Here is a 26,256-nt window from a genome sequence, read left to right on the forward strand (position 1 = left end):
CTGCAGTTCCCTAAATTCTTGGACGACAGAGTTCATGCAGCCTGGGTCTTGGGAGCCAAAAGGGGTCAGTGAGCCGTCTGAGTTATCTTTCAAAGTGCGGGAGGCTAGATCAGCTCCTCTCGCCTATCTTTTCCCCAGTCAGATCTGCGGGACCTGGGCCAGGCCGGTTGTTGAGCTCTCTGAATTGAGGCTTTGTACACACATTTTGGCAGATGACATTGTGGGATGACGCAGGCCAACTCCTTTCCTGCCTGAAGGAGTTTGGAGGAAGTGGCTGTGGGGAAGAGGTGGTTCCACTACCTCCACCTGGTTACAAGGGGATTGGAAGAACATCTTTATGGTGGAAGTTAGGCTCAGGCACTACAGAACTGCAAGTGACTCGATTTCTTTACAGAAGAATCTAGGTAAAGTGCAGTGACATTATTTATTACTATTATTATTATATTTGTTAAGTGCTTACTGTGTTGAGCACTGTTCTAAGCAGTGGGAAAGATAATCAGCCGATTGTATTCATTGAGTGCTTACCATGTGTAGAACACTGTACTAAGTGCTTGGGAGAATACCATAATAACAATATAACAGACACATTCCCTGCCCTCAGGGAGGTTACAGTCTAGAGGACAAGTTACTTAGGTCAGAAAAAGACCCTGCACCACAAGGGGCTCACAGTCCAAGTAGGAGGGAGAAAAGCCTTTCGATCTCCACTTTACTGATGAGGAAACCGAGGCACAGAGAACTTAACTGACTTGTCCAAGGTCACACGATAGGCATCCAGCAGAGCTGAGATTAGAACCCAGGTCTTATGACTTCCAGGCCCACGCTCTTCCCACTAAACTATGCTGCTCTTTATAGGGGTCCTATTGAACACCTGATGCAGGATAACATTTAGACAAGCAAATGTGATTTCCTCTCCTCTATGTTGCACTAGTAATACACAGAATCACATAGCTTGAAGACATCCAAAAGATAGAATCCAACACTCCACCTCATGACTGGATTCACATAAACTATCTCAAAATTCTTGCAGTGATGGAGATCCCACACCCGAGGCCAATTACTTCTATCCAGAATGCATCATCCACCTTCTCGGGGGTCTTTTTCAGTAATATGAATCATATAACTATTGAGAAGATCTACAAGACTTGACCAGTCTGTTGTGGAGGCCCTTGAAGACTAATGTTGAAAAAATAAAACCCTTTACTTCAAAGTCATAGAGACACATTTTGTGGTCAGAGTTCCCTGGGTTATTCTTGGCAAAAAGGGAAGGAAGTCAAGATGCTTAGGTTCTGGAGCTTTGTGATTCGAGCCTCAGGAGCAGCCTGGGGGTCAGGGCAGCCCACAACAGTGGCACAAGTCAGTGGACCCCTTCTTGACAGCACCTCAGGGTACTGCTGAGAAGCAGCGTGATTTAGTGCATAGAGCTCAACCTTGAGAGTCAGAAGGACCTGGATTCTAATTCTGGCTCCACCACATCTCTCATGTGACCTTGGGAAAGTCCCTTAACTTCTCTTTGCCTCAGTGACCTCATCTGTAAAATGGGGATTAAAACTGTGAGCCCCTTGTGGAACAGGGATTGTGTCCAACCTGATTAACTTGTATCTACCCCAATGCTTAGAATAGAGCTTGGCACACAGTAGGTGTTTGTTACTTGTTACAAATATCATAATTATTATTATTATTACTCCATGCTGAAGACTCTCCATCAAAGCTTGCAAGTGGAACAGAATTATAGGGAAGGGGTCAACTTGAAAATTTGAGTTGTTCCTTTCAGTCAATCAATCATATTTATGGATCACTTACTGTGTGCAGAGCACTGTACTAGATACTTGGGAGAATACAACATAACAGAGTTGGTAGGCACGTTCCCTGCCCACAAAAGGTGGATTCTCTCAAGTTTTTGATTACTGCCTTTCTATAAACTGTACTGTCTCTATTCTCATCAGATCAGATGCTCTAATTCTGAATCTTAGGAAGCATCAGGCAATGAGTTTGCAACAGAAGGGGGAGTTTGAAGAGCCTCTACTTTAGGGTAGATATTTCTTTCAAGTTGCTCCACTCTTTCAAGATATCCTACTGAAAGATTTACACATTTAAATTCTGACAAGCATCATAATGGTGAAGCTTAAGTTGTGCGTGCCTTGGGGTCAAAAAGCACCCTGTTGATGTGAACTGTGTCCAGATGAAACAGTGAAGGATTGATGAGGTTTGCTTTCACTGCAGATTGGACTGCTTTTTCTGATTTAATGGGGCATGTGCTGGTTTGGACCCAATTACTTGAAAGTTGGGTGGGGTGGTGGATTGGAGGAAGACTTTCTGCCATCTTCAGAGCTTTGTTTGGGAATCTCTTTTTGTGGGAAAGAGGACAGGAAAGAGGGGTGCTCTCTTTCCATATCTCAACCAGAGTCATTTCTTTTCTTTTTTTATATTCATTCAATTGTGCTTATTGAGTGCTTACTGTGTGCAAAGCACTGTACTAAGTGCTTGATAGTATCTGTTAAGCACTTACTATATTCCAGGCACTTTACTATGCGCTGAGGTAGATACAACTTAATCAACTTGGAGACAACCACATAATAATAAAAATGATTATGGTATTTGTTAAGCACTTCCTATGTGCCAGGCACTGTACTAAACATTGGGGTGGATATGAGCAAAAAAGGTTGGATACAGTCCCTGTTCCGGGGGCTCGCAGTCTTGATCCCCATTTTTTGTAGATGAGGTAACTGAGGCACAGAGAAGTTAGATGACTTGCCCAAGGTCACACAACAGACAAGAGGCAGAGCTGGGATTAGAATCCAGATCCCTCTGACTCCTAGGGGCATGCTCTATCCTCTAGGTCACATTGCTCTTCTTCATTGAATCATCTCCCTTAATTCACTCTGCACCTTTGAATTTAAAAACTTGTATAAAGAGGAGCTTTAAATATAGCACAACTCTCAAAAACACTAATAAAGTATATTTTGTTTTTAGTACAGGAATGTTGCAGCTTCCTCTAGAAGCTCAGATCCTTGTTCAGATGGAAATCTGATTAATCCTCATGTCTATAATTTTCAAGGGGAAGTCATGCTGCTTGTGTTTATTTGACCCTCACTCAGAAATAATAGACAGTTTTCCTGACATCTCCACTGCAAGTCTGCATTTTAAATAAGAGTCTAAATAAAGCTCTTACATTTAGAAAATAATAATAATATTTCTGGTATTTGTTAAGCACTTCCTATGTGCCAAGCACTGTTCTAAGCAGTGGGGTAGATACCAGGTAATCGGGTTGTCCCATAGTCTCAATTCCCATTTTACAGATTAAGTAACTGAGGCACAGAGGGTTAAATGATTTGCCCAAGGTCACACAGCAGACAAGTGGTGGAGTCAGGAGTAGAACCCAAGACCTCTGACTCCCAAGCCCGGGCTCTTTCCACTAAGCCATGCTGCTCCTCTAAAAAGATTGTGCATTTTTCCCAGTGCCCATTTTAAAATACCAGTGCAGACAGGCCCTTAGAGTCTTGCTTTCAGTCACCCAATTAATTAAAGAAAAACTGGGCACTCAGATGACCTGACTAAATGACTCAATGCTCCCTCTGAAGTATTGGCTTAAAATTCTACTCCACTAGTCCAGAATGCTGCTTTTGCCAGAGGTGATCTGTCTCATTCAGTCCAGAAAAGAACCCATTGCAAATGGAATTCTTCATTTTAAAATGTATCTTTACTCTTTGGACAGCTTTAAGAACATGAAAATAGGCTCATTATATACTCTTATCAAGAAGAAAAGGAAGATTGGAAAGAGCACGGGCCTGGGAGTCAGAAAGACCTGGGTTATAACCCTTGCTCTGCCATTTGTCCACTGTGTGACTTTGGGCCAATCACTTAACTTCTTTGTGTCTCAGTTAACTCATATGTAAAATGGGGGTTAACACTGTGAGCCCCATGTGGGAAATGGATTGTGCAATAATAATGATAATAACTGTGGTATTTGTTAAGCGCTTATGATGCACCAGGCACTGTACTAAGCAGGGGTAGATACAAGCTAATGAGTTTGGACAGAGTCACAGTCTTAATCTCGAGTTTACAGATAAGGTAAATGGGGCACAGAGAAGTTAAGTGACTTGTCCAAGATCACACAGAAGACAAGTGGCAGAGTCAGGATTATAAAGCAGGTCCTTCTGACTCCCAAGCTTGTGCACTATCCACTAGGCTATGCTGTATCTCCACCTGATTAGCTTGTATCTACTTCAGTGCTTAGTACAGTTCCTGGCACATAGTAAGCACTTAAATATCATTTTTTTAAAAAGAGTGGTAATGGTGAGACTACAAAGGAATTTAATAACTTTCCATTGCGGGCAAGATTCTAGCCAGTGCTCCTGAACAGACTACCAAGGAACATAATCATCCTTGCACCTCATGAATTACAATGAGGTTTCAGATCTAGATGCACCACACAAGACAATGATAAAATAACTCTACTACTGGAAATAATAATAACAAAAATATTCCTAAACCACTTGATCCGCCCTTTCCTCTCCACCCAAACGGCTACCTTACTGCTACAGGCTCTTGTTATATCCCGGCTAGACTACTGTGTCGTCCTTCTCTCTGATCTCCCTTCCTCCTCTCTTGCCCCACTCCAGTCTATTCTTCACTCCGCTGCCCAGCTCATCTTCCTGCAGAAACGATCTGGGCATGTCACTCCCCTTCTTAAACAACTCCAGTGGTTGCCTATCAACCTCCGCTCCAAACAAAAACTCCTCACTCTAGGCTTCAAGGCTCTACATCACCTTGCCCCTTCCTACCTCTCCTCCCTTCTCTCTTTTCCCACCCCGCACGCTCCGCTCCTCTGCCGCCCACCTCCTCACCATCCCTCGGTCTCGCCTATCCCGCCGTCGACCCCTGGGCCACGTCCTCCCGCAGTCCTGGAATGCCCTCCCTCCTCACCTCTACCAAACTAATTCTCTTCCCCTCTTCCAAACCCTACTTAAAACTCACCTCCTCCAAGAGGCCTTCCCAGACTGAGCTCCCCTTCTCCCTCTACTCCCTCTCCTGCCCCCCCTTCACCTCTCCGTAGCTTAACCCTCTTTTCCCCCCATTTCCCTCTGCTCCTCCCCCCTCCCTTCCCATCCCCTCAGCACTGTACTCGTCTGCTCAACTGTAAATATTTTCATTACCCTATTTATTTTGTTAATGAAATGTACATCGCCTTGATTCTATTTAGTTGCCATTGATTTTACGAGATGTTCTTCCCCTTGACTCTATTTATTGCCACTGTTCTCGTCTGTCTGTCTCCCTCGATTAGACTGTAAGCCCGTCAAACGGCAGGGACTGTCTCTATCTGTTACCGACTTGTTCATTCCAAGCACTTAGTACAGTGCTCTGCACATAGTAAGTGCTCAATAAATACTATTGAATGAATGAATGAACTAAGCACCAGTGTAGATACAAAGTAATCATCTGTTAAACAGTAACTGTCCACAAGGACCTCACAGTCTAGGTAGGAGGTAGAATAGATACTGAATCCCCATTTTACAGATGAAGAAACTGAGACACGGAGATGTGAAGTGAATTGCCCAAGGTCACACAGCAGGTGAATGACAGAGCTGGGGTTAAGCCCAAATCGTCTGACTTCCTTTCCTGGCTCCTCTAGGCCATGCTGCTTCTATGATCACCCTATACATAGGGTCTTTCCAGAACATCAGTTACAGGAAAGGTGTGGGGAGTAACATCAAGTCCTTCATATACTCTTTTCAAACAATTTGCAAAAGCATTTGAAATCATCAGTATACTAGGGTTCAGTAAATTGTTAAGCAAATTCAAGAATCAAGAGGAATTCAAGGTTTTTAGGCTACTCCATGATGAGATTACTATTGTTGTTATTGTCATCAGCTGCAGCAGTAGCAATAGTAGTAGTAGTAGAAGTATACTTGCCTGTCATGTGACCTTGGATAAGTCATTTCACTTCCTCTGTGCCTCAGATTCCTGATCTTTAAAATGAGGAGTCAATACCCATCCCCCCTCTGACTTAGACCATCAGCCTCATGTTGGGTAGGAACCATGTCCGATCTGATTAACTTGTAACTACCCCTGAACTTAGAACAGTGCTTAACCCATAGTAAGAGCTTAACAAATACCATAATAATATTAACATCAAATGGCAGGATAAGACAACCCACAGTGAGGTCCTAAATGCCCTCAGCCCATTAGAGCTGAAGAAATGCTCACATCAACACAGCTCTGGTAGGCAGGACATGTAAGAAGCCTGGATGATAATGATGGCTTTTGTTAAGCGCTTACTATGTTCTAAGCCCTGGGGTAGATACAAGGTAATCAGGTTGTCCCACGTGGGGCTCACAGTCTTAATCCTCATTTTACAGATGAGATAACTGAGGGTCAGAGAATTCAAGTGGTTCGCCCAAAGTCACAAAGCTCATCAGTGGCGGAGCAGCATTAGAACCCATGACAACATGGGGTTTACAGTCTTAATCCTCATTTCACAGATGAGGTAACTAAGGCACAGAGAAGTAACATGATTTGCCTAAGGTCATACAGCAGACAAGTAGTGGGGCTAAGATTAGTCAGTCAGTCAGTATTTATTGAGCACTTGTGTGCAGAGTACGATACTAAGTTCTTGGGAGAGTACAAAATAACAATAAACAGACATATTCCCTGCTCACAGTGAGTTTACAGTCTAGAGGGGCATCTCAGAACTCAGGTCCTCCTGATTCCCAGGTATGTGCTGTATCCACTAGGACATAATGTCGCATAGAACTAGTCCGTTTTTAGTCTACCAGAGCAGACCAGCCCTGACGGTAGAAATCAGGAAAGAAACTGCTTTTTCTGATCCAAGGTTGGGCAAAGATCAGGTCTCCAGAGGCAGACTTGAAAGAAGCAGATCCTATTTGGGATAAACCCATCAGCATGGAAAAGATTTAACTTCACATGTAAGTAATATGGAAGGCTGAGTCAGTTACACATGGGTCGTTTCAGTCATCTAGCAGTCACGGATGGAATCTCACCATCAGTAGGGTCATCGTCAAAAATAAGGTAGCTAAATATAGACAGACCATGCTTATTTTCATAAAAACCCTCACCTCATTTAACATAACCAGAAACAGAGGATAAGATTGCTTGACTGCTTTGCCCTGTGCTTGCGAGACCAAAATCAGGATTCAGAGCTTCTCACTTCTCCCCTAGTGTTAGGGCAAATTCTCAAGATTTTGCTAATTCTGTAAGTGGACAGATTTCTAGGAAGGGCTGGGTGAACTTTCTGAATTTTTCCATCCAGTACTCTTATTGTTAAAATTTTGGCCACCTAAAAACATTTCAATGAATCACATAATCACAGAAAATACACTGGCATTTAAGAGAGATCTTAACTAGGTTAGAGTAGTAGTTGTCATACTAGTTACAGAAGCAGTGTGGCTTAGTGGACAGAGCACGGGCTTGGGAGTCAGAGGACGTGGGTTCTAATTCCGGCTGTGCCGCTTGTCTGCTGTGTGACCTTGGACAAGTCACTTAACTTCTCTATGCCTCAGTTACCTCATCTGTAAAATGGGGATTAAAAGTGTGAGCCCCACATGGGACATCCTGATTACTCTGTATCCACCCCAGCACTTAGAACAGTGCTTGGCACATTGTAAGTGCTTAACAAATCCCACAATTATTATTATTATTACTAGGAGTACTTACTGAGCACCATCTGAGTGCAATGCACTATATTGAGCACTTGAGAAGAACAACAGAAGCACAAGACAAGTTTGCACTCTGATAAAACAATTCCCATATAATAATTCATTTTTTAATGGTACATATTAAACACTATGTATCAAGGCACTGTACTAACCACTGGGGTAGAGCAAGCAGCATGGCATAGTGGATAGAGCACGGGTCTAGGAGTCAGAAGGTCATGTGTTCTAATCCTGGCTCAGCCACTTGTCTGCTGTGTAACCTTGGACAAGTTACTTTACTTCTCTGTGCCTCAGTTACCTCATCTGTAAAATGTGGATTGAGACTTTGAGCCCCACATGGGACAGGGACTGTGTCCAACCTGATTTGCTTGTGTCTACCCTACAGCTTAGTATAGTGTCTGTCATGTAGTAAGCACTTAACAAATACCACTATTAATGAAACAGCGTGGCTTAGCGGAAAGAACATGAACTTGGGAGTCAGAGGTCGTGGGTTCTAATCCTGGCTCTGCTGCTTGTCAACTGTATGATTTTGGGCAAATCACTTCACTTCTCTGTGCTTCAGTTACCTCATCTGTAAATGGGGATTAAGACTGTGAGCCCCACGTGGGACAACCTGATTACCTTGTATCTACCCCAGCACTGAGAACAGTTCTTGGCACATAGTAAGTGCTTAACAAATGCTATTATTATTATTACTATTATTATTATTACAAGATCATCAAGTTGGACACAGTCCCTGTTCTACATCGGGCTCAGAGTCCAAGTGAGAGGGAGGAGGATTTATTCCCTTTTTTTGATAGGTGAGGTAATCAATCAATCCAATAATTGTTTTATTGCGTGCTTACTGTGTGTAGAGCTCTGTACTAACTGCTTTGGAGAACATTATAGCAGACACATTCCCTGCCCACAATGAGCTGACAGCCTAGAGGGAGAGACAGACATAAAATAAACTATGGATATGTACACAAGTGCTGTAGGACTCAGATGGAGCAGGGATGAATAAGGAAAGCAAATCAGGGCGACACAGAAGGAGTGGGAGAAAAGGAAATGAGGGCCTAGTGCGAGAAGGCCTCTTGGAGGAGATATGCCTTCAATAAAGCTTTGAAGAGGGCGAGAGCATTTGTTTGTCAGATATGAAGAGGGAGGGCATTCTGGGCCAGAAGTAGGAGGGGGGCAAGGGGTCATCAGTGACATAGATGAGATTGAGGTGCAGTGATAGGCTGGCATTAGAGGAGCAAAGTGTGAGGGCTGGCTGGGTTGTAGTAGGAGGGTTGCGAGGAGAGGTAGGAGGGGGCAAGGTGATGGAGTGTTTTAGAGCCAGTGGTAAGGCATTTCTGTTAAATGAGACAGAGAGAAGTTAAGTGACTTGCCAAGGTCACACAGCAGACAAGAGGTGGAGTTGGGAAGAGAACCCAGATCCTTTGACTCTCAGATTCATGCTGTTTCCAGGAAGGATGAAGGTTGCCCAGGATGCCCAGGCCTAGAAAAGGGTATTAAACTGTTCAAATAAAAACTTATTTTCTTGTCAGGTAACCTGCATTTACTCCGACAAAGTCCTGAACTGAATTTTCAGTTCCCTTTTTTCAAAGAAAAAAGGAACCCTCCACAGGCGATAATAGCTGCTACCCCACAACACTCAAGGACACAAACAGTATGTGGTGAACATTAAAAAAAAATAATAATTCCTATACCTTCTGGATTCTAGATGGAATAGTGCCAGGCACCAGCTGACAGAATAATGGCAGATGGTGCCCAAGAATGACTAAAATTTCTATTGGATATTTAGAAGAAAAATCAACCTAGGTTAACTGCATCTGCTAATTTAGTGACGCTCATTTTCATCTCAAATCATTTATGGAACATTGTGAGAAAATGAAAATTTTATCAGATCCAAAGTTATGCAGACAGACCAAACATGCATTTCCTTCCTCCCACCTGTATAAATTGAGAAAGCTGATAAGCGAGCATTTCACCCGTTATACAAATGAGAGGTATATCGAGGAAAGTCATAAGGACAGTCAGGTATGGAATTGAGAGAGAGGGCTGAATCTAGTCTCTCATCAGAGGCACTAGCCACTTTAAAACATCCTTCTTCTAAAGGAGGGTTTGTGTTGTTCCTCACTAAGTTTCTTACTTCAAGATGGCATCCCAAAGGCAGCATGGTGGGGAACTGCCTCAAGTGAGTTGCGAACCACTCAGCTTTCTCCAATCTACAGTTACCAAGTCAAGCCTTCTCTAAGTGATCAGGCAACTGAATTTGGGCATTTAACTGTGAGTCACACAGACCGATTAGCACACGGGGGTAGCTATTTCAGAAGCACCCACACCACCTAAACAATGCCGGAAATTCAAATTAGTTCTATTGAAAAGCTAAAGTTCTTGGCAGAGATTCTTAGTCCCTCATTTAATCAATGAAGAAAAAAAAAGCTGAAAAGCCCAGTGGCTCCTATGCATCCAAACCACAAAACAATAATAAAAGGAATAGAAGACTTAAATTAAAACCTCTCTGGGACATCTTCCAAATACTGATTTTGCCAAACCAACTTGGGTAAATATATTGGAAAGGACTAATGAGATATATCTAAAGCCTTGAGAAGTTGATGGCTCAAAATGTATCAATTTATACAAAGTTCACACTTCTAGATGCTAAAATACAAATAATTGGAATACATTTTTAGATAGTGAAATCCTAACCAGGCAGAAGGGTGTGGCAAAAAAGACAAGGCCAACTGACACTATTTTCTTCACTGTTTCCCTTGAGAGTAGCATCCTTGCTGTACTAAGAGGTCTGTGTCTTACTCCTGCCTTACTCCTTGGGATCCCAAATTCACAAAGTTTTCCATTAGGAGAGTAACGCTTTTTCTAATTTTTGCCTATCAAACTTGATTGTCTGTTGCAGTAGTGTCCCAGCGGTTTGCTATTACAGTTCCTTGTTTGAGATGGTGCTTTGTATTTTTAGAAATAACTTATTCTACACTCGTGTGCCCTCTTTCTGTTCATCAGATAGCAGTTGCTTGGGCATCCTGTTCTCACCCATTCTCCTCACATGTTCTGCTCAGCAGAGTTAGTTTGCTTTGAGTATTGATTCAGTGCTGTTGGGCCGACTGAATTACATTGAGTCATTGTTGGTAACCTTGCCCTGCCATTTGATATTGAGCTGTGATTTGGAGATGATGCAGATGAAGCTGTTTGAGAGACTAAAATGGATATGCTTTCTAGAGTATGTCCAGATCTCATGAACATTTAGATGGGTGGATCCCACTATGACCTAGTGAGTGTAAAACTGGCGTGAAGCTTCATGTCTCTTCATCATCCAACTCAATCTACTCAGCTCCCAAAATCCACGTTTTCTACTTTGTTTATCCATGCATCACTGAAGAGCTACTATCTAGATAGCAGAATCCTATGTTAGAATTAACTTCTGTGCTGCCAGTTAAAATCTTGAGATGTGGGTGTGGATTTCCTGGGCACAGATTTGAGTGTTACTTTGTTTTCCATCAGAGCCAGTAACAGTTAATATTGGCACTGGGCAAACTCTACGATGCAATTCAGAATCACTTGCATGTCCTCTTCTGTATGTGCCTCAGGAACTCAGGCCCTGCTGTTGACATGCCATGTGTCTTTCATGCTGCCTCTTGGGAACCAAAACCAGTTCTCCTCCAAACCATCGAGACAGTCCATCCCATCCTGCCTTCCAACACTCCGGCAGGAAAGAGAAAAACAACTGCAGCAGGATGCCGCCACAAAACCTGAGGAAGATTGGAGCATGCTATAGTGGTAACTGTGTCTAAGGGTGTGCTTTGAACTCTGAGCCATAAGGAGACTAAAATTATTCTCCTTTAGCCACATGACCTTACTGAGTCTTGTTTCTAATTTTTATATATTTGTCTTTGTGCTTTATGTTGTTTTAAGGGCTTATTGCTTCATCACTCCTGATGTGTCGGTCTCTGGTCCCTCCCATTTATATTAAATAGTGAGCTCCTGAGAAACAGGGACCATGTCCAAATTCCAATTTATATATTCTTTCCCAGTGTTTAGTACAGTGCTCATCACACAGTAAGTACTCAATAAATACTATTATAACAACAACACAACTACTGCTATCACTAGTCCATCCATTATCCTGGATGACTGATTAAAATACTTTTAATTTTACACATAGGCTGTTAGGTTTACACATTTGCTGACTTCAGCTTCTAGATCCTTACAGTCGGCTTTAAATCACTCAATCCCCTTGCCCCTCCTACCTCACCTCACTACTCTCCTACAACAACCCAGCCTTCACTCCTCTAATGCCAATCTACTCACTGTACCTCGATCTCGTCTATCTCACCAACATCCTCTTGCCCACATCCTGCCTCCGGCCTGGAATGCCCATCCTCTTCATATGTGACAGACATTACTTCCGTCTTTCAAAGCCTTATAAAGGCACATCTCCTCCAAGAGGTCTTCACTGATTAAACCCTCTTTTCCTTTCCTTCCACTCCTTCTGTGTCACCCTGACTGGCTCCCTTTATTCACCCCCCTCATAGTCCCTTGACATTTACGTATATATCCATAGTGTATTTATTTATATTAATGTCTGTCTCCCCTTCTAGACTCTAAGCTCACTATGGGCAGGGAATATTTCATATTATTGTATTGTACTCTCCCAAGTGCTTAATACAGACTCTGAACACAGTAAGCGCTCAATAAATACGATTGATGGATTCACTGCCTCTTCAAGCCTGGCAGCACAAAATAGATGGAACAGGTCTGAACCTTTTACATGGCCTTATTAAACTGCCTAGAGAGATCTGCAAGAGGATATGCAGATCATTCTAAGAAACATACACAGTCAGTGGTGCCAAAGCCGAGATCAAGGGATATTGGAGCCAGCACTACAAAAAGGCATTGAGAAAACTCTAAGACCCCTTGGCAAGAACTCAAGGATGATCAGATGAACATGTCTTCCACCATCAGAGAGGAAGCCTTTGAATCACAGAAAACTGGCACAAAAGTGAAATCCAATCTTTGAGATAGTTCATTTTTTCATTCAATCTTATTTATTGAGTGCTTACTGAGTGCAGAGCACTGTAGTAAGGGCTTGGAAAGTATGATTCAGCAATAGAGACAATCGCTGCCCACAATAGTTACTTCTACAGTCAAAGCCATGAAAAACCGCAAAGTGGTAATGCCCCCTGAAGCATTTTGATAGTCACCCACATTCCCACAGCACTTATGTATATATCCTTACACTCTACCGCTTCCCCTTCCTGTAATTTAGTCAATGTCTGCCTTTCCCACTAGACTGAAAACTCTTAGAGGGCAGGGATCGGTAATGCCAATCTATCATACTCATCCAAGCACGTAGTACACTACCCAGTACACGGTAAACAATAAATACCATTGATTGGCTGATTGATTGACTCGACTGACCAAATAGTCAAGGACCTAACAATATTGGTGAATTTCTCAGGACATCTCTCTGGGTGATGCATCACTGTAAGAATGACTGCAATAGTACTTAGCTGTCACAAACATGATAATCAAACATGATAATCAGTGATGAGTAATGGTATTTATTGAGCATTTACTATGTGCAGAGCTCTGTTCTAAGTCCTTGGGAAAGTAGAACACAATAGAGTTGGTAGGCCTGATCTCTGCTCACAAGGACCTTACATTCTAGAGGGAGAGAGAGATGATGGTATTTAAGTGCATATCATAAGCCAAAGAGTGTGCTAAGTGTTGGGACAGAACAGGGGTTATTTGGTTGAATAAGCATATGTCTGGCCAATAGGTGCTTTGGTTCTGGCAGGTAAAAGCCCATAGCAACAGTTGAGGGGCAAAGTTTTCAAGGGCAAAGCAGTTCCATCTTTTTTACCATTTGTTTCCACCTTTGATTTCAAATGCCTGGGAGGAAATATGTCAGAAAGTGTTCACAAAAGTGTTCTGGTGGCCAAACTTAAGTCCTTATTTTTGACACCTCCCCTGGTTCTTACTAGACAGGCATCATGAGCAGGGGATGAAAATAAAAATTGCAGGCGTTTATAAACACTGCTCAAGTCACCCAGTGACTCTTGTCTTTCCCCCAACCCACACACTTTCTTTACCACATTTAGTTAAAGTGCCTCAGTGTCTTTGAAGTTGCTTAATCCAAGTTCTCCTCTAAATATCCTGGCCTCGCCTGGGCCTGCCATTCCTGAGCCTGAGGGTTATGCTGCAGACTTCTTAGACTTTTGGCTTCTCACACCGATCCTCTAATTGAATATACAATATAGAATTTGGAAGCCAAAAGCAGGTGACTTCAAAACCACATAGGAACACTTGGAGGCAAATTTCCTTAGTGTATTTATCACATGGAAATTGTAAGGAAAGGTCAAAGATACAATTAAAGGGACCCATAAAGATATTTTGATGGCTCGATCATTTGAACCAAAGGACAAAACCTATGAGAATGGCTGAGTCCATTACCAAATTTGACTAATTATTTACAGTTGCCATTTTTTAATGGAGAATAGGTTTCCTAGACTCAGTTTAAACTGAAGCCCTCAGAAAATATAATCACATGCCAGACCATTTCATTTCTAAGAAAGGAAATTGGGCAAAATATCCTCAACAATATTTCCCAGCTATGTATAAAGTTGTTCTGAATGGTTGCTCAATCCCCAAATAATCATTCTATCCTTGTGGAATAGCATTAACAAGTCAGTCTCTGCCTTGAGGTGGCATTTAAGATGGAGAGAAAATGGGGATTCTGGAAATATTTGATTGGTGACAAATCAAATTGGTGACATTTGATTGAATGTGGGGGTTTAAAAAGAGGGAGGAACTCCCCCACTCTAGACTGTAAGCTCGTTGTTGTCGAGAACGTGTCTGTTTATTGTTGTACTGTACTCTCCAAAGTGCTTAGCACAGTGCTCTGCACCAAAGCAAGTTCTCTATAAATACAATCAAATGAATGAATAAATAATGCAAAGGTTTCAGGGCTTGAGAGACAGAGTTCGGATGTCCTAGAAGTCATCCATCACAATCATCAAAGTTCATCCAAATGTCCTGTGCCAATGGAATACTGAGAACACTGAGAATACTGGAGAAGCAGCATGGCTTAGTGGATAGAGCACGGGCCTAGGAGTCAGAAGGACCTGGGTTCTAATCCCATTTCTCCCACGTCTGCTTTGTGTCCTTGGGCAAGTCACTTAACTTACCTGTGCCTCAGTTCCCTCATCTGTAAAATGGGGATTTGGCCTGTGAGCCCCAAGTGGGACAAGGTCTTTGCCCAACCTGATGAACTTGCATCTACCCCAGCACTTAGAAGAGTGCTTGGCACATAGTAAGCACTTAACATGTACCATTATTATTACTGATTGTTATTAACACTGGGCTGGGCTATTGGACTTAGTGTAGCCCAGTGATGGCACTGCATGTTAACCAGGACCCCAAGAGACTCTTCCTGTCCCCCACTAGCGAACAGTGCCGGTGGTCTTTGGCTAGTTACCAGTAGGTACCAGTTAGTTCCCCGTTCCCCTGTTATCTAACTGCAATAGAGACATTTGCTTGTTTTGTGAACAGAGCTGAGTTTATTGCCTGGGTTTCCTGCTATGCTGCTGCCAAACGAGGCCTTTCTGCAGACCACAGTTGCCGGACCCAAAGAAAGCAAGAACCTAAACCCAAAGACCCAAAGAGCCCCTGTCTTGCCTACAGAGCACCCGCAGTTCATGTGAGCACCAACCAGAGGGTGGAATGATGTTTGTCACTTCCTACCTACACAGTCAACCCTACAGGTTTAAGTGTGGGCTTGGAATTTACAGTCCCTTGGCATGACCACTCAGATGAGTCTTTTGCTACATAAAAAAATATAATCTTTGCCACTTAGCATTCTCAGTTACTAAGGTAAGGCCACAGATTATAGGTGGCTAACGCCACCTACTTTGCAGTGGGGTTCCTTGGCAACTTCCATTGGTGCCAATGAATCCCTCTCTGCATATTCTCAGGGAATCTCTGGCTTTATGTAGCCAATCCACATTATTGCTCTAGTGATGAGGAGCTGGTCTCCCTGGGAACAGGGAACAGGGAACACCCTGTTAATGATCTTTCTGCAAAAAAATAAAAAAGAGACCTGAAAATACATAAACAAATGAAAAACATGTACTCCATGTTCTATTCAGCAGGGACTAGCAGAAAGAGCATGGGCCTCCAAGTCAGAAGACGAGGGTTCTAATCCCGGCTCTGCCAAATGCTTGCTGTATGAACTCTGGCAAATCACTTAACTTCTCTGTACCTCTTTTCTCCTGTTCTATCTCCTATGTAGACTGTGAACCCCATTTAGGACAGAAATTCAATTCACTTATATCTACCCCAGCACTTAAAACAGCATTTGATACAGAGTAAGTGGTCAACAAATACCAGTTTAAAAAAACAACCTACAAGCATGGCAATATTTTGTAATCAGAATGAGTCTGAAAAATATCATCTTAAAGACTTTCTTGCTTTAAAACAACATCAATTATAGTCAGTCTATTGAAAAAAGGGAGTATCATATGGCATGCCAGATTTCTAAGGGACCTGTTCCTCTGCACAGCATTTCAAAGAGCACCACTTTCCTCATACCTTAAAAATCAGAAAAATCTGCTGTACCAAATAGAAACCCAGTAAATTCATCACAAGATTTTGGATCTACCCCAGTAGTCATGTAGATGATTAATACATGACCAATATTCAGAATCTTGAAGCATAAATTCCACAGCTTCGAAGAAAAGCAGCAAGACCTACAGGAAAGAACATTGACCTGGGAGTCAGAGGACCAGCTCCTGTCTGCTATATGACCGTGGGCAAATACTAACCCATATTTCTGAGCCTGGCCAGTAGCCAAAGACCATTTGCATTGCTCATTAATGGGGGGAATGGGAAGAGTCTCTTGGTGACTTAGCTAACATGAAGTGCCATCACTGGGCTACACTAAGCCCAGTAGACCAGCCAGTGTTAACAATAATTATTAATTATTAATAATGATAACTATGACAATAATGGTACTTGTTAAGTGCTACTATGTGCCAAACACTGTTCTAAGCACTGGGGTAGATGCAAGTTCATCGGGTTGGACCCAGTCCTTGTCCCACGTGGAGCTCACACACTTATCCCCATTTCTCCAGTGCTTCCCCATTTCTCCAGTGCTTATTAGAATGCCTGCCTATAATAAGTACACAACCAATACCATTAAGAAATGAAAAAGAGACTTAAAACTTGAAATTCAATCAAATGCAAAAATCCAGTGGCAGTACTAGCAGAAGCAGGAAGATTTACATTCTGGAAGTGATATTTCTCCGCATATTAAGAACAGCATGAACATGGTTCATTTAGTGTGATGACACTGCCATCTAGTTAGTTTATAAGAAACAGTAATTCAGTTTTCAGACTCCTGTAAGATATGAGTTCTTTCAGTCTGTCACTAAATTGACATGGCTTTTTACATAACCACCCTTTAAAGATTGCAAGAAATGAGTGGGTTAAATTGCCTGTTAGGCACAGTACATAGTCATTCATTCAATCATATTTATTGAGCACTTACTGTGTGCAGAGCATTATACTAAGCACTTGGGAGAGTAAAATATAATAATCATAGTATTTGTTAAGTGCTTATTATGTGCCAGGCACTGTACTAAGCACTGGGGTAGATACAAGCAAATCGAGTTGGACACAGTCCTGACCCATGTGGGGCTCACAGTCTCAATCTCCATTTTACAGACGAGGTAACTGAGGCCCAGAGACGTGAACTGACTTGCCAAAGGTCACACAGCAGTCCAGTGGCAGAGCTAGGATCAGAACCCATGACCTTCTGACTTCCAGGTCCGTGCTCTAGCCACCACGCCATGCTGCTTCTCCATAACATAACATAGCAGACACATTTCCTGGCCACAACAAGCTTACAGTCTACATACAAACGTATGATCATAAGCAAAGCCATTGCTAGATCAGGTCAATGATCACCTGTGAGGCAGCAAAATCACAGTCCAATGGACTAATAATCGATTGTCTCTCCCATTCTATTGCGAGCAATAGAATTGATAGCAGGGTTGGTCTCCTCTACCACTATTATAGTAAATAATAATGCTAATAATAATAAAAATTGTGGTATTTGTTATGAGCTTACTATTTGCCAAGTACTAAGCCCTGAGGTAGATACAACATAATCAGGTCCCAAGTGGGGGTCACAATCTAAGTAGGAGAGAGAGACAAGAGAATCCTCCTTTTGCAGATGAAGGAACTGAGGCACAGAGAAGTGACTTGCCCAGAGTCACACAGCAGATAAGTGGTAGAGCTGAGGTTAGAACGCAGGGTCCCCTGATTCCCAGGTCAATGCTCTTTCCTACTAGGCCACGCTGCTTCTAGACTATGAGTCCGTTGTTGGGTAGGGATTGTCTCTATCTGTGGCCGAATGGTACTTTCTAAGCGCTTAGTACAGTGTTCTGCACACAGTAAATGCTCAATAAATACAGTTGACTGAATGCTTCTCAAATATATATTTTTTTTTAATTATATTTTGATGAGCATTTACTATGTGCCAAGCACTGATACAAGCATTAGATACAAGCTAATCAGGTAGGTGACAGTCCATGTCCCACATGAGGCTTGTATTCTTAATCCCCATTTTACAGATGAGGGAACTGAGGCACAGAGAAGTTAGGTGACTTGCCCATGTTCACATAGCAGACAAGTGGTGGAGATGGAATCAGGGCCTCTGACTCCAAAACCCATGCTTTTCCCCTCTAGGCCATGTTGCTTCTTTTTTAGAACATAAGCAGGCAGTCAGCTCCTTACAGTGCCTGGCACATAATAAGCACTTACAAATACCATCATTACTGTCACTCCCAGGAGAAGCATATGATCTCCCCACAAGAACTGAACATTCTGGTATGTCCCAGAATTCGTTGGAACATTCAGGACATAGGGCTGACCTCTCTGACAATAGGGGGAGAGATTCTCCCCTCTGGAGGGCAGGGCTGATTTACCCTGGGGTCAGGGAAAAGGGAAGTCAAGAGAATTGGGAGCTTCCTGTTAACTGTGAGTTTTTGCCTGCCTGCTTCTCTAAAATGCAACCAGAAGATCTTCATTCACTAAATGCACTCCTTTCTATGTAAACTACACAAGGTGAAAAAGGAAGCTAGAGGGGGCAATTTGGTCCTTATCCTAATTTGGGACTATGTAAGACTAAACTCTACATCTGTGCTTTTCTCCCACAGAGCTCTTAGGCCAGCACATGGCATCTGCCTTCTGTTATTCAAGTACATTATTCAATCCTTTGGTTCTGAAAGTCTTAAACCTCACTGGCTTCAAATGTGACCTTTGAAATTTTGACTTTATTATTTTTTTTGTGACTTCCTGTATTATTAATTAAATGCCGATTTTGATCACTATCTTATTTGGGAGCTTGGTACAGTCCTGGTCACCGGGTCCTCCAAGGAACCCCCAGGTAAAGAGTGGATGGAGTTCTTGTGGTACTTGTAGTAGTCTTAAATACAGGATGGCTGATTGTAAACCCTGTTTATGGTTACAATGCAAAGCAGTCCCAATTTGGGTCACCTGAGAGGACTCTAATGAGCATCTAGCCTAGTAATCCATTTCTGACAGTGACCCAGGGCATTTGGAGGAAAAATGTAATGGCTGCCTCCTAGAACTCTACCCTAATCAATACCATATAACATCCCTAACTTTTCTTCCAGTTTCACATTATGCACCACCTGACATGAATTTATCCAAACACTCCTTGAACCTGCTGATATTTTCTTTGTCAACAATTTCCTGAGGGGATGAATTCCGTGAGCATTCCCACCAACTGGGTTAAGAAGTGTTTCCGATTGTGTTGAGTGACAGTTTGACTGTGCTTATATTGCCTGGTTTAGATGGTGGCAGGACTTTTTACTCGATACTTCTGGTTGCTCTTGTCCTTGCTATTTGAAACTACTAAAACTGGTTCTGTTGGCTGCTCCTGAGAGTTTCGACTCAAGAAAGTCCAGTTCTGCCCAGCCTGGTGTTCGTAAAAGAAGAGAAAGATGGTAGCAGATACCCTGTGAGAAGGGAAGGTCTGGTAGAGGATAAAGATGGCACCTCAGTGAGTCACCCCATGCCCCTCTATTTTCCCTTTCGAGCTCTTTTTTCCCAGTTTTGGACATGTTAAGTGTGAGGTAGAGATGGCAGGAGGAAATGAGAGATTTCAGAGAAGGAGAAAGGCCAGGGTAGGAGATAAAGATTTGGGAATCATCCCCATAGAGATGGTAGCTGAAGCTAGGGGAGGGAATGAGTTCTCCAAGGGAGTGGGTGTGTATAGAGAATAGAAGAGAACCTAGAATGGAGATTTGAGAAACCACCTTCCCTGTCAGAGGATGGGAGATTGAGGAAAATTGAGTCACAAGACAAAGTCAAATAGAGAGACAATCTGGTAAATCCAGTCCATGTTTCACTCTGCTGCCCAGATCATTTTTTTACAGACATGTTCAGTCCATATTTTCCACTCCTCAAAAACCTCCAGTGGATGCCTATCCACCATAGCATCAAACAGAAACTCCTTATCATCGTCTTCAAAGCACTCAGTCATCTTGCTCCTTCCTTCCTCACCTCTCTGTTCTCCTAAACTTTGCCTGCACATTTTGTTCCTCTGATGCCAACCTACTCACTGTACCTCAAACTCACCTATCTCGCCACTGACCCCTCGCCCATGTCCCGTCTCTGGATTGGAAAGCTCTCCTTCTTTATCTCCTACAGATGATTATTCTCCCCACCTTCAAAGCCTTATTGAAAGCACACCTCCTCCAAGAGACCTTCCCTGACTAAGCTTTCATTTCTTCTTCTCCCACTCCCTTTTGCATCACCCTGATTTGCTCCCTTTATTCACCACCTCCCAGGCCCAGTGCACCATATCCATAATTCACTCATTTACATTAATGTCTAATCCCCCTCTAGACTGTGAGCTCATTGTGGGCATGGAATGTGTCTACCAACTCTGTTATACTGTCCTGTCCCAAGCACTTAGTACAGTGTTCTGCACACAGTAAGTGCTCAATAAATATGATTGAGTGATTAAATTCAATCACTGAAGACTGTCACTATAGATCATTTAGGTTCCCCAAAATTCTTTTTCCTCAATAGCAGGTCATAGGGTGTGAATAGTTGAAATAATCTCCTCACTTCTCCACTTCACTTTGTCAGTGTTAAAATAATCTATACATCATACCAGTTTGACCCAGTCCTCAGTATGTTTTTTCACTTTATGTGATGGGAATTCACACTCTCTGGGTAGGCAATGCTCTACCATGGTGAAACTGAGTCTCTCAGGTTAATCACACGAGATTAGCTATGAATACAAACAGTGCAACACAAAACATAGCTACATTATTATTTGCCGTAAATGTTAACTCTAAATAAGTGCAACCTGGCCATAAATGCTCGCTAAAAACTAATAAACAAAATAAAATTTGATGAATACACGTGAAAAAAAAATTCTTTCCGAGAATTTTTTTTTTTTTAAGTATCAGCACTCATTTAGAGTTTGGGATTCGTGGGAAAAAAAAGCTTTAAAAGGAGCAAACCTGATTGGCTGTAGCTGTTGCGGCGAAGGGGACACTTGTTGCAGGAGTTGTTGCTGCAGAGACAGTGGCGGACGTAGCGCTGTGCATCATGGGTACTTTCAGGAGGGGTACCATGGAAGCAATGAACAGGAGGGTGTAGCATTATGGTAATAGAAGTGGCATTTTGGCATGGTGAATATCAGGGCAGCAAGCCATCAAGGGTTAAACCAGCAGATGGCATGCAATCACAAGGCAAAGCAAGGAAGCATGGGAGAGAAATAAAAAAAAGGAAAATAGCTTATTACAAGAACAATTAAAGGAAGTTTAAAAACATCATCAGCGATTCCCAGAAAAGCGAAAGCAGATTAAATTAGGGGTGCATTGATAATCTCGGCCCTAACTATGGATTTTTCCAACTCATTTCTTATTTTCCCGGTAGTAATGGGTCAGTCTTTAAAATCACCTTTTACTTTCAATAAAATAAATGTAACGTAAGTATAATCTTTTGCCAATCTGTAAAAACAGAAATGGTTTAACTGTAGGTTTAATTGGGAAGGTGCCATTTTAAAAAAAATCAATCTGTTCAAATTGAAATTTTAACTTCCATTCACCATTTCGCTTCCTAGATGCATTTTTGCCATCTCATTTTAGAAATGAAACATCGATTAGGCTGATGGGGTAAAGTCATGAATTCATGTTTCCATATGAGTAGTTTGTTTAAAGAGTAATAAGTGTAGACTACTTTCTTCTATGGGCCTTAAATCAGCAGAGTAAAAAATCCTTGAATACAAGTACTAAGATAATTTGCTATAAGACAACAAAACATATTGTGTTGGGGTTAACGTTGGTTCAGTTTTAAAATGTATTCTGAGATTGCAATGATTTGATGATTTCTGGTTCTATGTATCTATTACTTTTTGAAAATACGGCACAACAAAACTCACTCTGTATTGCTACATTTTTTAATAATAACAATAATAATAAAGGTAGTCAGACACTTTCAAAAATAGTTTCAGTTTGAGGGATGAAAATAAAGACTTCTGGGAAACTCTGATAACTCTAACATATAGCAGAGAAGAGATATATGCACACCACTATGAAAGTTTAAAACACTGATGAAATTAGCCTGCTTTTCCAAAACAGTAATATTTTTTTTTAAGGACGCTTGACCATATATAACTATACCAAAAAAAAAAAAATAGTGTTCACTGAAATGCAGACTTCAATTCATGATTTTCTGTTACAACAGAGTGACTGTCTTAGTCATACCCAAATATGTAATAAATATAAAAACTTCACATAACTAAATAAGTTTTTAGTCCTGGCAATTTTCTAAGAAATACACAAGATGTCTGAGGCAGGTTTTCAGCAACGGAGCATAATATACAGAATATAAAATATAAATAAAGAAGGTTGGAACCTACCAATACTGGTAGCGGGTGTCATGCACAATACTGACCCTGCATGTCATGAAATGGTAGGTGGAAAGAAGTGAATAAAGGGAAAGAAACAGGTTAGCTGCTTAGAGTTAACATTCAAATTGAAATTCAACCACAACCAGAAAATAGTAGCGGTTAGACATACTATTTGAAGATTATTCACAGTTCATATGGCCTAAATGTATCTACATTATTTCAAAAGCTTTGACATGAAAATTAGTCCATGAAATCTCGTTGACCTATGCAAGTCATACATAATTTATTTTAAAAATTGAAAATGCATTCAAAAATAATAGCATTTTATATAATTATTCTTTGTCTTCTTTCAAGGGGTTCGACATCTTTGCTAAGACATCCATCCATTTAAAGTAGTAAGAAGCATTTCACGAATGAAAAAACTGAGGGTCTACAGGCCAAATGGCCGGTATAGAATCAGACGTGGGACAAATTCTTGATGAAGGTAGAAAAAGAATCCCCATCCCTGACTCTAGGCCAATGTTCTAACTAGTAGACTGAACTAACTTCCTATGTTTCGACTGCCATTTTTCACTGAGCAATTTTCCAATTCTACATGGCTGCCAGCACTGGGAAAATCTATAAGATCTCTTATGTTCCCAAACTCAGGTTTAAATTCCATGAATAGATGAGGGGTGGTCTATGATTCCCACTTCCTTTTCCACATGTCCTACTGCTCTTGTGGTGATGACAACCTGGTCTTGGCACTCAGAAGCCCAGTTCCACTCCCAATTTCCCAAAGCAGCAGCTCTGCACTAGAAATTGGGATTGAGGTGGCACCAAGTTTGGAAATAGCATTTTTCCCTCACAAGATGATCTAAATGTGAACACCTAGAAAAAATAAAATTGCATGTATCTGGCAAATGTGAGAATAGAATGGAGATGAACTTTAAGGCTCCCAGCGCTTCTCCTCCATGTCCCTCAACTGCCATATTCAGGGTTACTTAAAGAGTGTCAAACATAGAATGATCTACCAGCTCTCTCTCTTCAAGAACAGAGAGGGTGAACTTTTAAAGCCCTAACTAAATGTCTCTTATTTGTTATGAGATTGTCTCCTGTTAGCCACCAGCAATTAATCTCTGTTGAATGATTCTTCTGTCAATAAGACAGTCCATGGATGATATTTACTGAGTGCTTACTGTGTGCAGAGCATTGCCCTAAGCACTTGGTAGGATACAATAGATTTAATTTGGTAGTAATAGTCTCTGCACTCAGGGATCTTGCACTCCAGTAGAGGATCTTAAAAACCTTGTGGAGGAGCTTAAAATCTAAAGGATTGTCAACACCTTGTTTGCATTTAGAGAACTGGAGGCAGGGAATTCTCCAAATGCTTGTACTACATTATTCAAGGCCTCTTCAGACTTATTGTGATACCTATCTCTTTGCTGCCTTTTCAGAATGATTCATAATCATCTGCATCTTCTTTGTGGGGTCTGCCTCAGGAGCACAGTCATCCAGGACAAATGTCTCTTAGGATTTCAGTGATGTTCAAAGCATATGGTTCACAACTTGAAGCAGTGTGGCTTAGGGGAAAGAGCATGGGCCTGGGCATCAGAGGGCCTGGGTTCTTAACCAGTCTCTCCCACTTGTCTGCTGTGTGACTTTGGGCCAGATGCCTAACTTTGCTATGCCTTAGTTACCACATATGTAAAATGGATATTAAGACTGTGAATCCCACATGGGACATGGACTGTGTCCAACCTGATTAGCTTGCATCTACCCCAGCACGTAGTACAGCGCCTGGCACATAGTGAGCACCTAACACATACCATTAAAAAAAAAAAAAGAAACGATATGGCTTTCCCCAGTGTATCCAGAAGAACACCAACTTTCAGGTCCTTTGTTTATCTTTTATGGTATTTTTTAAGCATTTACTATGTACCATAGTACCAAAGTACTATGTACTCTCCCCAAATCCACTTGACGAGCAAATGCCAATTATTCAGATTATGTTATTTTTGTAGTTCCAGGTATTTTGTCTTTGCCTAACACAGAATTCCAGGAAAAACCCTACCCACTCCCAATGTGCCATTCCAAATGAATGCTGCCTGCACTTGCTTGAAAAAATCTCAAATTCTGACTAATGATAATAATAATAAATAACAATAATAATAATAATGGCATTTGTTAAGCACTTACTATGTGCCAAGCACTATATGGAGGTGGTGCCTGCATGAAGCCTTCAAGAATCAAACACAAAACTCACATTGCCTCAAACTGCAATATTTTCCAAATCAGAGTTAAACCGAATACTGTTTTAGTAAAGAAAAATCCTGCGCAGAACGTCACTGTGGCTAAAAGTCCTTGAAACAAATAACATTTGTAGAATAACACAATATTGATAGCTTGAAGCTCAAGGGCATCGAATATTAAAAATTGAGGATGAAATCATTTTATTTGCTTTGGATGGTTTCTAGAATTATTTGGGGGAATACGGTTTACACAGATAAAAGTAAATCTGAAGCGAACTGACATGAAACACGCCCTATGTGTTAGCAAAGGTTTAAAAACGCAGAAAGGTTTTTATTAGTCTACTTTCAATAAAAGCTTACAAATTTTCTTTCAAAACATGCATGGAAAAGGTATGAAAACATTTTTTAAAGTTTAGGAAATATGGTAATATTTCAAACTAAGAGCTAATTTTGTAATCGTTGGTTTGACAGGTCACCCCAGTTTTTTCATTTTACATTCTTTCAGATTCTGCTCTTTATAATACTACTGTCAGTGCGCTCCTAATATAACTGGGGCCATCTGAGAGTTCATCATCATAAGTACTTTAAAATTCACTCCGTCTCCTCCAAAAACATGTCAATAGAAGTAGAAATACAGGGCTTCCAGACACACTTGAACAATTTCAAATGAATCCAATAGAGGGCAGACGTACACAGCCACAGTAGCTAATATAATCTATGGTTCCTTAATTATTGAACTGGACTTGCAGTGAATATTCCTTGATAAGGAATTGCATGTAATAGAAAAAAATGTGTGTTCTTGATTGGATAATATTTGAATAAATTTCCTATCAACGCCTCTGGAATGATTACATATACTCTAGTCCTTTATGAGGGGGCTGTTAAGTTCTTACATAACTGCTAGAGAATAAAACCTAGGTAGTGCTAACTGTGAATTTTTGATGCTTTTTTTTTTAATGTTGTGTGTTAAACACTTACCATGTGCCAGGCACTGTATTAAGAACTGGGATAGGTACAAGTTAACCAGGTTATGCACAGTCAATGTCCAATGTGGGACTGACAGTTTACTCCCCATTTTACAGATGAGGTAACTAAGGCACAGAGAAGTTAAGTGACTTGCCCAAGGTCACACAGCAGACAAGTGGCAGAACTGGGATTAGAAGTCAGGTCCTCTATTCCTAGGGCCATGCTCTTTCCATTGAGGTGCTTCTCCAAGTTCTGTCAAAACTTGGAGAAGTTCTATCACAAAGGACAGGTTTCATTCTTAAAAGCCTTTTGCAATAATTGCAATGTGCAGTACTCATGCTGGTGTCCTATTTTTCTTTTTCCTTTCTTTCACTATAAACTGGTAACTTAAAATTGGCCATGGGGACAAAATGCACTGGGGGAGGGAAGGATA

General features: G+C 41.4%; 1 protein-coding gene across 10 annotated transcripts in view; it reads right to left on the minus strand.

Annotated features, from left to right (window-relative positions):
• The window catches only part of MBNL2 (muscleblind like splicing regulator 2), a 140,393-nt gene that overhangs the window by 5,619 nt on the left and 108,518 nt on the right, over window positions 1-26,256 (minus strand). For 6 of the 10 annotated variants that reach the window (XM_007667984.3, XM_007667982.3, XM_007667980.3 and 3 more), the window contains one exon: window positions 22,636-22,671. The exons of 2 other annotated variants lie outside the window; for them this stretch is intronic. In XM_007667984.3, the coding sequence (XP_007666174.1) occupies window positions 22,636-22,671 (36 nt within the window). Of the gene's footprint in view, window positions 1-21,232; window positions 21,328-22,635; window positions 22,672-26,256 lie in introns of all 10 variants that reach the window. 2 more of the 10 variants (XM_007667981.3, XM_007667978.3) reach the window with 1 other exon arrangement.

The sequence above is a fragment of the Ornithorhynchus anatinus genome, chromosome 10 (genome assembly GCF_004115215.2).
Source record: "Ornithorhynchus anatinus isolate Pmale09 chromosome 10, mOrnAna1.pri.v4, whole genome shotgun sequence".
Taxonomy (NCBI): domain Eukaryota; kingdom Metazoa; phylum Chordata; class Mammalia; order Monotremata; family Ornithorhynchidae; genus Ornithorhynchus; species Ornithorhynchus anatinus.